At 39.6% G+C, this 15,850-nt stretch overlaps 2 protein-coding genes across 2 annotated transcripts in view; one reads left to right on the plus strand and one right to left on the minus strand.

The window, feature by feature from the left end:
* The window catches only part of LOC108972600 (interference hedgehog), a gene marked incomplete at its 3' end in the record, with an annotated part of 228,030 nt that overhangs the window by 96,604 nt on the left and 115,576 nt on the right, over positions 1 to 15,850 (plus strand).
* LOC108972601 lies at positions 11,098 to 13,063 on the minus strand. Its single transcript, XM_018939238.1, has 2 exons — positions 12,636 to 13,063; positions 11,098 to 12,569 (listed from the first exon to the last, which is right to left on the minus strand). The coding sequence occupies exons 1-2, from the start codon at positions 12,687 to 12,689 to the stop codon at positions 11,265 to 11,267; spliced, it is 1,359 nt and encodes a 452-aa protein (XP_018794783.1). The 5' UTR covers positions 12,690 to 13,063; the 3' UTR covers positions 11,098 to 11,264.

Genomic DNA, 15,850 nt, shown 5'->3' on the forward strand with positions numbered 1-15,850 from the left:
CCGCAATATTAATTTCATGCCAATATGAGCTTGCCTTTCTTACCCGAAAAATGTCTCAAGTATCGTGACCGAAACACAACTCTTTATGAGTTACTTGCATTCTTCAATAAAAATTTTTTATTTTTTCAAACTACAAATTGGAGACTCTACGTCTAAGTGCCTGCCAGCGCTACTTAGCTGAGAATCCGTTTTACTTTTTTACATAATCATTACTTATTTTCGTGCTGCTTATTATACGCGACTTCACTAAATTTTCATGCTTGAAAGTGCACAACAGACTCGACAAAAGCAGCAGCAGAACAAATTTACTCGCACACACCTGCTTTTCCCAGCAATCTAGTAGCTAGTTATAGACTTTTTCAACAGCCATAAAAATATACTCACCAAGCGAAAAAAAGAAAGCGAAATAAACAGATGCACTCAAAATAAGAGGGAAGAAGTTGGAGAAGTGGGGAGAGTCAAGTGTGCAAAAGTGAAAATAGAGTGGAGAGAAGTGGCTGTGCATTTGGCCGAAAGCGCTGCTGCAATTGCATTAGAAGACACTGCTACAGCATATGCAGAACGCTTGACTTGCGTCGGTGGAGGAGCTCGATGATAGTTTCGACGCATATGTATGGCGATGTAAGGATAAGGTATGGCTCGGTTATGTGTGATAGGGTTGGTCTAAAATTAGTGAAAGTGCGTACAACAGATTTCTAGAACTTTAAGTCTTATGGTGTTATACCTTTACTAGAAGATGTCTTGTCGAAAGATTCGTTTTGATAGTCGAAGCTAAATGCTTAAGTCCAACAAGATACGCGCAACATTCAAAGTCAGTCCTCGTGCTGAAAATCCAATGAAAATTGCCCCAAAGTGGATGAGTAAACGTTAGTCTAGGATGCACTTTTGCGTCTGTTTCGAATCAATAAAGTTTCATGGAATCATTGGAATTCTTAAGATGAATCTATGCGGACTATGAAAAGATCAGATATGAAAGCTTAGTTTTTTTTTTTCTGGTAGAAGATCTTTTAGCTTTGCGACCAGCTAGTTGGTTTAAAACTGAAAGCGAAGTCCGATTTCCGAATATTTGAAATGACTGAAGAGTTTCTTCGATTTGTGTTACGGTCTACAGCAATCTACCCCAAAGATGACTGAAGAGGTCAGCGGTGTTCTTAAGATCTTCAGCAATCCTAACCCTTCGTAGTTGTAAAACCTGGATGAAAGTCTTACAGCCTGGATATATTATTCTAACATCTTTTCAGATGAGAACTTGGACCGAAGATTAGCGATTTTTTCAAAAATTTTTAGTCTTACACTACCCTTCTTTATATCTCAGAGTTTATAAATACCTATCTATAGATATATCTGGAACTGTTGACACTTTCGTAGTCTACTACAACTTGCTACTCGACGGCTTGTCTCGGTGCCTGCGTTAGCCCTGCCTCCGCTCCGCTTGTCAATGCTCATTTTTTCCCAGCTGATGCCATTTCTCTCTTTCTTAGCGCACAACGCCACAACGCCCGTTTTGTCTATGAATATTGCATGTTTGTATTAATGTTGCAACATAAATTGTCGCTGCCACCAGTCCATGGTGTCTTGCACTATATATGTAACTATATGCGAGACATTAAAAAAATTGCCCTGCAACCGGGAAAGTGACGTGACTTGAGTGTATTGTCATCCCATCGCAGCGCGTGGAATTGGCGCAATAACGGCAGTAGCAGCGGCAGCAACATCATTTGTTTGCTTGTCGGCGACGATGAAAGACATCGCAAGACTGAAAGGGTCACACAGCAAGCACAACACGCACACTACGCCAGGCGCATTTGTGTGGCGTGTGTGCACATGTGTGGCATGAACGCGCAGTGCAGCTTGCAAGTGCAACAAATGTAGCGTGCAGCGAGTGCAGCGTAGCGAGCGACAGAGATGGATCTTGCAGGCGATTATCGACATGGCTTACAGATGATGGTCTCCTTACATCCAAACAAACATACACACATACACATATTTGCAGAGAATGCGAGCAATTGTACGAAATAAGCTTGCTGAATGAACACAGAACACACACACACATTTAAGAGCCTTAAAGAAGAATGTGCATGAGCAAGAGTCTCGGTTGTTTATTGCCATCACATCACATGGAGAGTCTCCATTACACCAAACATACACACACTCAAGACTTCCCGCAGTCTCGAATGTAAGTTCTAATTAGCTGCCTTATCGATTGGCTCACAAACCATTTTTAGGTTAGGTATAAGTAAACAAATGGCCAAATATGAAATAGAATGAAAATTTCAGCACATTGCGGCGCTTCAGCACTAAATTTGGCTTACAAAATAAATGTGCATTCAATCAGTTTTAATTCCATTTAAGTACCGTGGAAGCTTAGATAATAGCTAGACTAATTCTTCCCTCCAAGGTACTCTTAAATCTGTTAGTTCTGCCGTCATCACTAAATCAAGTTTGATGTAAAACTACACGGGATACTTAAACTGGAGCGAGTATTAAGACTTTACCGGCCGGCGTATTGCTGTGAAGTGCGCTCTAAGACTTAGGGATATTGTATATGAGTAGGAGTTCGAATAAAGACACGTTGAATTGCTCTTCCCCACCAACTGAATTCCGGATAACTTGAATGATTGCGTTGCAGAAACCACTCGTGAGGGTTCTTTCTCTGCTCACATAGCGACGTGGGGACATGTCTATGGGAAGAGTAGCTGAAAAAGAAGCGCAGAGAGCTTTTTCACAAAAGGGTTGTAGCTAGGGAGAGGAGTTTTATATAAGGAGTTCACTGTATTGTTTTTCAGGCAGTAATGGAGACCATTATTCGACAGCGCTGAGCTCGCTAACTGTGCCCGCAAAACTCGTCAAAAATACTGTATCATCCGACTCGTTTGAGTGCTCATAGCGAAGCTACTAGAAACTATAAAGCCGATGGGCTAATCAGGGAAGGCATTCTTGCCTCACTCATATTAGAATGAAACCGAATTGGATCCTTGTCGGTGTCTTGCGTTCTAGCACTACACCAATGGACATCGCGTGCACATTGAAAGCGCTTCTCATTGACGAAAAACTATGTGAACTTAGCAGAGCTCTTTGCTACAAGTCGGTGCATAGAGATAAACCTACATCGCAACTATCGCAACGCCCGCTCCACCGCATCCACTAACATGGTAGGACCTGAACCTTTAATTTCGGTTGGTCACCATACTATAAAGGAGCTGCTCCGCAAGGATGAAGTAGTGTGCAAGAAGGGAATTGGCAACAACTCCAAGTCCTTCGCCATGGCAAGTTACTAATGGGTAGTCACAACCTCCCAAGGGACAAACTCAAGCAACTTGTCGTTTTCTACATTGACCATAGCAAGCTCAAGAAGCACTTATATAACATGGACCTAGCATCTTGTGCAAATTGCCGGTTCTGCGAGATCGAGGCTGAAACTCTAGAATACCTCTAAATTGATTGCACAGCAGTCTATACACGCAGGATAATGGCCGTTGGATCCATGTTTCCAAATAGGCCTGGAATTTATCAATGTGCTGAGGCTAAGTGAGTCATTGTTACTTAGGAGTGGGCACAATAGACTTTAGTTGGCGGTGCAATATTCATTTATTTTTCAATCTATCTATATAGTATATCTATCTAACCTCCTGTATGTTTCCCTTTGGGCACACTTGGGTCAAATTGTTCGTCTGTTCCAGTCGAAGGTTTTTAGAGTCCGATTCAAGTCGGTGGATATACTGAGACTCTGTATACATTTTTATGGCACAATTTATGGCAAATCATACTGAGCGCTGTTTAAATTTTGGATGCATGTTTGCTTAGTGGTACACATACCCTGTACTTTATCGGACGCATTACTTTTACAAACTTCTCGAAAACATTGACATAATCAAATGTGGCGTCGACTAGTACGGTCTGACAGTTAAACTTTCAAGCTCCCTGCTGTCTTCAAAAATCGTGTAGAGACGACTTGCTTCGCTTGTTGCCTTCAACTAGATGTGAACTGGCAAAAGCAGCTGACGTAAATTGGAAAAGTAATGAGATCGTCAAAGAAGGCGATATGGTTTTTAATTTCGAAAAAAAAATTAAGCGCACACATGTGAGAGAACACAAGTGAGAAAACAAAATCTGCATATGCAACATTTGTATTGCCATGCTGCCACAAGCAAAGATGTCAAATCGCAACGGAGTCGGCGGCACTTAAGTGGCATATGCCACATGCCGCACAATGGCAGACAGCATGCCACAAAGATAAAGGCGAGCCATGAAATAGATTGGAAAATTCGACAAAAAATCCATAAAACGCCAAAACGAAATATAAAAGCTCTTAGCAAGCACACACACATGTACATACACAAACATTAACATATACGAATTTAGATAGCAGAAACATGTCTCACACTGTTTGCATGTGCGCGTGTGTGGTTGTCGCATGCCGCAAGCGATTGTCATGGGAACGACTAAACTAATAAGCAGAGACAAGTCCTATCGCAGCACACCACTTTTGCCGGCCGCAATCGGCCAAAGAAGTCATATAGTCATATAGTTGATATTAGACCGAAATAGCTCGGTGCTCGGTGCTCGGCGCTTGCCGCTTGGAGTTGGCCGCAGCGCTGGAGATGCGCAGAGCGGCGGCAGAAAGCCAAAAAGCCAGCTGGAATCCAATAAATGTCACAAGCGAAACTAAATAGAGTTGCAAGCGCCCTCCGCTCACACGCGCGCATGCACACACATACACGTATACAAAGGCGCGCGCTCCAAGCACACAATGACTTCATTACGATACGGCGCCTTATTCTCGATGAGGTCGATGTAAGTGGATATATCCGGCGCTCAATGCACAGATTGCAATGCATTCCATTTGTTGGCCTCTGTTGTTGCTGTTGCGCACACATTGCATTGGCAATGGCTAAATTTATCAGCTTTTGTGCAGTATTGCGCTTGCCTCTGTGTGTGTGTGTGTGCGTTTGCTAAATTGTATTGTTTGATTTTTTACGTGATTTATCCTGTGTGGCGGGTGCGCGGCAGCTGCCTTTGTTGCTGGCGCAGAGCAGATGTTCCAAACCGATCCAACTGTCTGTTGCTATTTTTGTATACTTTGTACATTTCGCATGTGTGTGTGTTTGCGTTAGTGTGTGTGGCAAAAAACGCTGCCATTTGGGGAATATATGAGCATAAGTGTGCGTGTTGTTAAGTGCGTGCATAAGTATGTGTGCGTGTGTGATTTATAAAGTCATGGTGTAAATGCCGTGGCAATTTCTAGGGATTTGCAACACTCCCGCTTGCTGACGCTGCGATCCAGTGCAATGAACCTGCGTACCGTGTGGGGTGCGTACTCGCTTAGTTGGGAGAGTTGGAAGTTAGCGCTAATAATAAATGTTGGAATTATGAACTGCAGCAATATTTCTATGCATTTAAACAGAGAGTGAAAAGAGAATAATTTTATTAGTGTTTAAAGAGATAATTCGAGCCGTTCTCTTTTTATTTCAAGAGCTATAACCGCTAACTATAACCGTTTACTAGAGTATTTTCATCGACTATTTTCATATCTGAAAAAGTTGAAGGTCGAGAAACTGAAAGACAATAATTATGAGACCGTCGACTGCTACCAATAATTGTCAGAGTCTACTATCTAGATTCTCTATATTGATATGCAGAGACTACAATGGATTGGCTAGGTTAGATTGGGATATTGATCCTAAAACCGTTTACCTAAAACTCCTGCATAACAAATCATTAGACTGTTAGAAATCAACAAAGCGCTTTGAGCCTATCACAAATTAATTCAGACGGCTAATGTCAGTTTTACTAAGTCTCATAGTTCGCCGAAGGTAGGGCGTTGCGATGTTTAAACCACAGTCTTACAATGGCTGTACAATAGAGGAGAAAGTGCGTTGATATTTCCATCTCAGCCTCCGCCATACTACATTTATAACATGCGTTCGTCAAGAGTTTAAGCTCTACTGCATGATACTACAAGACTACAATAGTTACAGTTTAGTAAATCCAAGAGGCTCTCACGGTCACTTTCGATCACTTTTGGATAAAAAGCTCTTATACCTTTACAAATGATCCGGTAAGATAGTCCCAACTTATCCGAAGAACTGCTCTACACTAACTCAGTTCATCCAACTTAAAGCTCAGAATAGAAGCCATATTTGAATGCAAAAACAGTTTCTAGGTAGCAAGGGATCGGTTATAAAGCGAAGCAATGCATCTTTGATCGCTTAGTGCAGATTTTAACATACTTAGCAATGATTTAATGCTCTCGAAAGCTGTAATAAGTTTGGGGTTGAAGGTTTAAACTGTTTAAAAACGTTTTCTTCAGGAGTAGTCTAAAGAAATCGCATGATAGGAAGTCGTCTTTTCTGAAACCTCGTTTGATATGGAACGGCTCGGAGAGGTTCTTTTTGATATTGCTTAACGTCAGTGAAACTTTGTAGTTTCAGATTAAGGGGATTGTATCCTTTTAGTAATTTGGGAGTTTGAGTCTCTGAAAAATTGCTGACGATGTTTTAACTAAATAAACGTAGATATGCTTTCTTAAATAATTATTTTTACAAAGAATGAAATTTGATTTTTCGAAACTGTAGTGTTTTCTAAGTAATGCAAAGACTAACAAAAAGTTTACTTGTTAAGTAAAGGTAGAAGTGGAAAATTTAGGAGCATAGCTCCTCTTAAATATAAAAAATAAAATAATGCAGATAGATCCACAGGCTTAGATCCACTTATTCCTAAAGACTACGATCTCAGTATATAGTATAGTATAGTAATAAGACAAATTTCGATTAAATAGGTTGAAATTCGATAAAGATTTTCTACTGAAATATTTGTGGAATTTTTTTATGGTATCGAGGGTACATATCCTTACCCAAAATACAAAATAACGCAACATCACTTTTCATAAGTTCCCAAGTGAGGGAAAATCGATATGTCAGAAACCACTCAAATTGAAAGAAAGTTTGATTTTTGGTTATAAAATGGGTATATATTGGTAATTTATTGGTTAGGAATTGCTTACAAAATGGTTATCAATTGGTTATTGATGAGAGCGAAAGCTGAAAATCGTATGCTATATGATGTGGTGAATTGTAAGTAATAAAGAACGCATTTTTTCATTTTTCAATGATACGTTGTTTCATGGTCAAATGGTCACGCCATTTTGTTCACGGATTTGTGTACAATTTTGTCAATGTGTTGACTAATATTTGCCATTTCACCATATTATGTTTCGCTGTGATATAACGCTTAGAAACTTGTCAAAGATTATTACGCGAATTCAGATGAGAGCTATTTCTGACTAAAAGGCTCCGACAGATTCTCGTGTCGTTCAGGAAAGCAAAAATTCACTGTCTGGGCGGACTGTGGTATGGCGGTGTCGGTGGGCCTTATTTCTTTCGAAATTAGGCTAGAAATGCCCTTATTCTAACGCTCGCATAACACTATGTTCAGGTTCAAAAAGTAATGAAATGATGCGGACGGTCTCTTTTTCCAACAAGTTTCACGTCTAAATGTGTAAAGTTCGGTGACTCGTTAATTTCAAGAAATGTCCCAGTCAAATCAGCTGACTAGTGTGCCTCGATTACTTCCTCTTGGATTATGTTAAATCAAAGGTTTGCGCTAAAAAACGTGGAAAAAGAATTGTAGAATTGCATAGTACCATAATATGGGATTCATAGGCATAAACTAAACTTCAGTATCAGAGCCTGTCGAAAGTCTCTCATATTTCTAATATCACTATAAGAAGTTATTAATGAAATTAAGTGTTGAAACAATATGTTCAAAGTTTCTCATTTACTCTTTTCAGTTCTTTTGTTATTATCAATATTTTAAGCATTCTTGTACATGTACATATTAAGTACAGAAAAACGTTTTCAATGAAGTCATTATTCTCTTACTCCCATTGAGTCTCTCTCATACCAATCCCTTCCATAAGAGTTCATGGAATTTTCAAAGTTGCAAATTACTTTAATCAAAAAGCAAAACAACCCTTTTCACTTAACAAGTTTAGTTTATATAATTTTACTTCAAACTACAGACTAATTTCGTAATTCCAGCAACAGAACGCTAATTTAATTTTATCTCTTAAATCTTTCACTTAAGAAACTAAATAACAACTGTGTGAAAAAAGTATGGCTAGAAAGTAAAAACACAAAGCAAATCCACCACAAATCCATTCTATTATTCTTAACCCATTTTTCTGCTCTGCGCTTTTCATTCACAGTTTCTGTTTTTGCTATATTTTTTTCTGGTTCTGTTCTGTCGCAGGCACAAAAGTTTAAAACTTTTGCTAGTTAAAATTCATTAAAGCTTAACCGCAGCTTTTTGCCGCTCATTTCACTGGTGGCTTGGCTTTTGAATGCATTCGTTGGCCCCCTCTCCCCGTGCCTACCGCTTCCTTTCGACTGCACTTCCGTTCAGCAGTCTCCTTTCGCTCAGCTTCCATTGGCCATTTCACTTGTGTCCAACTAACTATCAACAATCCCAGTAAAATCACACATAACCGCAGCTCAGTTGCAACAACAAAACTTACAAAAGCAAGCACACACGCTTCACTATAAATATCTAAGTACTTAAGTGTGTGTGTGCTCTAAGCCGACGCAGCCTGTGCATGTACCCAAAGCGAAGCGCTGTGTTGTTGTACTTTAAAAAAGTGTCCCATTTCAGCTTCTATTTTAGTCCGCTGCAGCATTGTAACTCGCCTGAAATATGCCTGCGTGTGCCTGTGCGTGTGTGTGTGGTCTGTTAGTGTCGCTAAACTTTGCTCATATTTTCTATATATTCTCAAGTTGGCAACACTATTTAGTAGCAACACGACACGCAACACAATAACTCGGTTATACTCACACACAAGTGGGTGTTGGGGGCGAGACCGGGAGGCGATACTGGGAGGCGGTCAACGGACATCCGATACACCGTAGCACACTTTCAATGGCCACAAGCAGTATGTGCGGGTGTGTGTGCGTGGGTTGGTGCCAACGGAAAACAAGTCAAATACCAAAGTCACCTTCGGTGTGAAAATGCCCGACAAAAATGTGTACCGGAACACTTACATGCTCTGGGATGTGCTTTGTGTGCTTATGACTGTGCGTGTGTATGTGTGTGTGTGTGTGTGTCTCGTAACTTTGTCGCTGGCCAAGCAGCAAATAAGGGGTGTGAGAGTTTTAAAATATGGACAATTTTAACTTTTTTGCGGCTCCTGGCACTAAGTAGCTCCGAGCTCGTTGGTCTCTTAAGCCGTCGTAATTCATTAGTTGACCAGTTTATCGTGATGGCCCAGGAGTAGGGGAAGCATACGTTGTCTGCCAATTGGCTGCGGCTGCCGAGGCTACTTTGGGGTAGGTGCAAAAACACTTAAGTGCCATTTAGGGTTCTACTTATTGATTTGGTTAGCTTTCTCGTTTATTGAAAAGGGAAAAATTAAATTAGACACCGGTTTTTGTAGGGTTTGAGTAGGGGAGCACTAGGCTAGTTCAGTGGCTATCGTTTTGCAATAATAGGATGAGTGTATGTAGAAATAAATTATTGATAATCGGACTCAGATAAGAGCTTTTGGAGACCTACTCTACATTCTCAACTAAATGTTCGAGAGCTAAGTATTTCATTGACTATTTTGATGTGACTAATCCAATATAATATAGCATGTTATCGTCCGCGATTAGGAAAGGGTTACTTTTATTTCGATTTTGTGTTAACTTCTTGATTTAACGCCCTTATTTTGACCTTAGATTTTTCGATATTCAAATTTCTCGAAAAGTTAGTACGGTTTGACCTTTCCATCACCTGCCTTGTGGATTCAAGTCGACAGATTTTCGAGAAATTGCTTCCGGATTTCGAAGCAGAACAAGCCCGAAGCAGGACATTTGTTTTTGAGACGCCACAGGGGAAGGAAAGGGACAAAATATCCTATAGAAGCAAAGCTATCTATATCCCCTAATGTGGGGACCCTTCTTCACCGTATAAGTATTTTAAAGATCAGAAAACAAACAGTTTCTCCAGTTTAGCTTAGTTTGGAGAAATTTTAAAGGCGAAGCTGGACAAAGATTTCTTTTAATATAAGAATCAAGTTAACTCACATTTAACAATGGAAATCATGAGCTAGGTTAAGTTAGTTACATAAGTCTGCAGGTTCTTTGTCATGCTAGATCGAGGTTCATTATTAATACGAACTGAAGTTTACGTCGTTGAGGACTTTTTACAATGTTTAATACAGACTTGATGAAATCTGATACTCCATCCAGTTCATTGAACTGTTGTGAAGCCGAGGTTGAAATAAGGCAGGTAGAGGAGTGTTCCAGTGTCTCTCACGGCGTTAATAATGGCCGTACGCATGTGATGCCAGTGAGCCAACAACCGTATTTCTAGCGCAGTTTTGTTATCACTTTGGCGATCGTGCTTATACCAAAGTATTCCAGCTAGTTCTGATACGTCTGTCAACACCATTGTGTATCCCTTTTAGTGACTTGTGTAGCTCTTCAACTGGTGTCTGGTAGCTGAGCGGATGTTTCCACTTTTCACTATGTTCACTGTACCCCTGCATCGAAGGCTTCTCCTGATACTGCAGAATTCTCTCAGCTTGAAGGCTCACCGCTGGTGCGTTGCGTGACCTTGCGCTCTTTTAGTGTAATTTAAATTCTTCTCTCCCAGATAAAACGTGAGAGTATGCGGTCTATTTTATTCAATGATCATCTGCTTATCCAGCTTTGGCCGAAGTGTCTGAAAGTGGACAATTCACCTGACTTTGCCGATATTTCACTTGATTTTCCTGCAGCTGATTTTCTACTGAAATATGAACTCGTCAATTGATGGCAGGTCGAGTAACCTTTATAATGTAACTGTTGGAGAGGTTCTTGATGCTGCCGTTATGCAGAGAGCGGCAAGTCGTTATATTCACTTCAAGATTTCGTATGAGATTTTGCTGGCAGCAGTCCATTGCACCAAAGCGCTGTGAAGCTCACCCAAGATTGGGGTGACTACCGCTGTCAATACCAAAATTTTTGCATCAATGGAATCACCGGTGCAACTAGAACTCAATAACGATATCGATCCTTTATTAAAAGTTGATCACGAGCATCTAAAAGTATTCAGAACTATTGCGGTATCTAAAAGTAAGTGTTAAGATATAAAAAAAATATTTTATTAAGTTCACAAAATTTTAGATTTGAAGTGGTGATAATAAACCGCAAGACTTAGCTAAAATCTAAATATTAAACCCCTTTGTTCTACCTTCCACTTATCCCTTTTGTTAAAAATAACTGTCTCCCTTGCCACTCCCTATAAGTTTACAGCTCGTCGCACTTTGCCTTAATCATGTTGAGTGTGACAGTGCCCACATTCGCCGATGCATTGTTCAGCAACTCGAAAATGTGCATGTTCGCACTGCCATTACGCGTGTCCGCATAGAGGGCCTGCACCACGCCCTGATAGGCGTTATAGCGTTCGCTTTTCTCCCAATCGCGCTTGAACTCCACATACAAGCGATGCACGTCGAAGAGGCGTTGTGATGACGCATCGTACTGCAGCGGCGTTTCGTGCGCGTTCGTTGGCCATGGCAATAGCTTGCGCCACGTGTCGTGCAAACGCTCGAGGAACTCAAAATTACTGAATATGAATGTGACAAAGAGGTCGACGCCTTTGCGTTGCAATTTCGCCAGCATTTCCGCCAAGTCTTCGTTTGCATATTGCGAGTTCTTAAATTGCTCATAATCGGTGGAGAGGTCATTTTCGAGATAGCTGTACAAACGATTGCGTTTCGCATAGAAGTCATCAATGGCAAGTATTGTGTCGATTTCGGCCAACACTTTGCTTAACTTGGTGGCGTGCAGTGTATGCGAGTCGGCAGTGGATGGCTCCAACTTCCCCTCTTCATTTTCCGTCGCTGACATAGCCGCAATGTGCTTTTCTTCAATGGCCTCCTGCAAGAGCTTGCGTACGGTGAACAAATAATCATCGATTAACTCCGCGCCGGCCGCCTTCACATTTGCATACAGCAGCCGTGCGAAACGTTCGAGCTCGATATGTGCCAAGGGCGTTGCGTCCGTTGAGGCGACTACAGTTTCGGCACGCAGTGGCGCCAACTTGACATTCGCCCAGTAATGCGGCGCCGTGGGTGGTAGCGGTGTGGCTTTGTGTGTCGCCGTTTGTGTTTGATTGGACAGCGCATCGCGGTACCAAAATTGTTCGCATAAATTGTACCAGCGCAAATGACGCAGCTCTGTGACGCTCTCCTCCTGCAGCTGCAATAATTGACGCTTCAATTTGCCGAGGAAGTTTAGATTGCGCACCGTGTAATAGCTCTCGACGCTGTGCGGCGGCTCGTTCAACTTGAGGTCGAGCAACTGCTTGAGGTAGACGATTTTCGGCAGGAGTCTTGTGGCGCTGGCAGCTGACTCGATGCGTGACACATAGGCGACATAGTCTTTGTTAGCGCGCAGCTCCTGCAGTAGGCGATTGAGATGATCGCCGGCGGCTGTGTCCACCAAAGCGTTGAGCTCATCAATGAAATGAGTTTGGAATTTGCGGCTCTTGATGTCGGCGTGTGGCAACAGAATGTTAGATTGCTGGGTTGTGGTGGCCGCGTTGCAGTACTAGGGATGGAGTAGAAGTTATGTGTTTATTGTGCTTTTAGAGTGTGTAGAGCATTGGGTGTTTACCAGTGGTGACTGTGGAATGAGCAGTAGGAAGGCAAAAACGATTAATCGCCTCATATTGCTGATTGAAGTGTCAAACTGGAGCCGAAGGTGTGGTTTTGGGTTTTGGTTTTTGTTGGAGTAGTTTTTATTTTCACAATTTTCTTTTATAAAAATTATTGCTGCTCCTTAATCAAGGTTTTTGAACTCACAAACTTTGTTTACGTTTTTAGGTTAAAATTGTTTAAATTATCGAATGTTAGGTTCGATATTTGGGTTTTTATTTACTTATTTTTTGACCGTTTTTAAGTGCATCAATCGTTTCCAATTTAATTTAATATTTTTTACTATACTTCAATTGCAATTCACTTTTTTTGTATTCCTTCGCTGCTTGAGCTGAATCCAACCGCTCGCTTAAGCTTTACGATTCGCTATGTTTACGTTTTCGCACTGTAATTCCACTAGCGAACTGCCAAAGGCTGCTCTGGCGCTTCTAATCGCAATTACATTGTTTATTTATAAACTCATATATGCAAATACAACGCTGGGGTTAAGCGGGTCCCGCTTATTTTGCGCGGCGCTCAACAAAGCGCTTATCAAAAGGCGGCGATAGCGCGTCGGCAGCTACAAACTCTCATGCCTTTTACATACGAGTATTCTACACAACTTGTATAATGTATTTTTGTTTACATTACTATATGTATATGTACATATAGACAAATGTATTATATATAAGATTATGTTTTAAGAATTTAAAGGAGGCATTGACATAGCTGACATTGACTTGTATGTGAGTACATAGTTGCTGATTAAAAGTGTTGCTCTAGTTTCGTCAAAGCTTTGAAAATTCCTTCTGAAAATTTCAAACGCTTTAAAATAGTGAAAAGATGAAAGCTTTTTATTTAAGATTGTAAACTTTTCTAAAGCTTTGTTGAAATTCTGCTTATATGACAGCTTTTCGAAACTAAAGTGTGCTTTAAATATTTTTGTATTTTGTATTTTGACACCAGACAACTTGCGATCGCATGTTTTATGGTATTATATATTGATTGCAAGCGAATTGCGTCGCCTCGTCTACCTTGCTGAGGACAGCTTTAAGACAATCTCATGGTATTAGTGTCAAAAATTGTAAAGTTATTTTAATTTTGGGAACGCTGGGCTAACATAGACATTTTTTTTTTTCAGAAAATTTGATTTTATTATTCAATGTAGTTATCTTCGAGTGCCATACAACGATTATAGCGGTCGAAAATTTTTTCAATAACATTTTTATAATATAAATTTCTTTACAGCGAGCATTCTCTTAAGGTCTGAGAACAGGAAATAGTCACAGAATGCGATAGCAATTCGAAGCTCGTTTCAAAAATTTTTTTTCATCATTCACTGATTTATGGGACGATGCGTTGTCTTGATAAAACAGCACTTTTTCGAGATTTCGTTCTTCCAACGCTCCAATAAAACAATGTAATAGTCTTAATGTTGGTCCCCTTAAAAGATGGTCGATGAATATTATACGAGTACCGTGAGCATTCCAAAAAACTGATGATATAACCTTGTCATCTGACTTTTGTGTTTTTCCACGTTTCAAAATCGACTTATGACATGGAGTCCGCTCGGCTGACTGTCGATTGACTGGTTTGATATATAATGAGTCATTGTTGTTTTTGATACGTCGTTGTTTTGAAACACAGCTTTCGAGTACCTAAATATTCATTAGCAATATATCCAAAACGTTTTCGATATCTTTACAGTTTCACTTATCTCGAACAACTTCACTTTACGGGCATACGAAACTATTTTGGTGAATTTTTAAACGTCTTTGTTGGTAACAGCCTCTTTAGGGTGTCGACTGTCTTCATCGACCTCGATGCTCATTCCAACTCGCTCAAACTTAGTCAGCCATCTTTCAGCTGCCGATTTCCTTGGAGCATAGTCCAAATAATGTTGATTAGTTCAAGCCTTGACTTCAACAGTCATTTAACCCTAAAAAGCAATGCTTTATTAATTTTGCATTTACCAAAATGCTATATATCATAAATTAATAGTTCGACAGCTGTCAACTTGGACACGTATCTTTTCAAGGTACAGAGAAAAAATTATACGTATTTCATATTGGTATTATCACCTAAGTATCAGCCTGCGAACTTCTCTGTCCGCGTATCATAGTTTATAAATTAAAAAAGCAGAGCAGAGAACAGTTCTGAAGCTCTTTAAATTGAAGGTCGCTGTCGCTGTCCAAAATTTTGGCGATGTCTGCTCTAGTTTACAACATTTGAATTTTAAAACTAGTTTCTACTAATTCAAAACTTTCGCAGCTTAAAAGCTTTAGCAAATGCCTTTGACACATAAGAAAATATCATGCAAAATAGTTGATTTTTTGTTGTTCTTAATTGCATACTTAAGAAACACCCCCTTCAATACATGTATATTCTCTATTTACATTTTGAACTAAATTTAATTTTCAGCCAGGTAGCAACTCTTCTTGGCCTAAAATGCTTTCCCCACATAGATAACGAAATATTTCTTGAATGCTAAATAATTTATTGGAACAATACTTTTTTGGCAAGTGGCAACCCTAGCTAAAAATTTAGCAAGAATGGGGTAATTCTAATTAAATATAATATATCAAATATAAAATTCTTCAAAAATGCATTCCTACAATACAAACCATTCTATCTAAGTATATATATTCATTTTATTTCAGTCAGATGGCAACTCTTTCTCAGCCTGAAGCTTTCACAAATACCTTTCACACATAAACAATATTTCTTGTTTGTATAATATTTTTTTCTAGCAAATAACAACCCAAAGTTAGAAAATTAGAAAGAAGGTAGCAACTTTATTAATATTATATTTTTTATTAAATAAAACATTCTCCTAAAATGTAAACTTAAGGCACATGTCTTTTTATGTATATTAATTTTGCTGTAAATTTTAATTTAAGCTAAGTGGCAATAGAACTGGTTTTCTTTAGTGTATTCCTATGACACATTCCGTTTTAAATTGGTTATTTTATTAACAAAAAAAATATTTTAAGACATGTGGAAACTAATGAATTTAAAAGTAAGTTTCTGGGTTTCATTTATTTTATTTCAGTTAGCTTACTCGTTTCTCTTCTCTGTCAACCATTTCAATAATTTCTTTTTATACTCTCGCAACAAAGTTGCTAAAGAGAGTATTATAGTTTTGTTCACATAACGGTTGTTTGTAAGTCCTAAAACTAAAAGAGTCAGATATAG

Source organism: Bactrocera latifrons, unplaced genomic scaffold (genome assembly GCF_001853355.1).
Source record: "Bactrocera latifrons isolate USDA-ARS-PBARC rearing strain unplaced genomic scaffold, ASM185335v1 scaffold_41, whole genome shotgun sequence".
Classification (NCBI taxonomy): Eukaryota; Metazoa; Arthropoda; class Insecta; order Diptera; family Tephritidae; genus Bactrocera; species Bactrocera latifrons.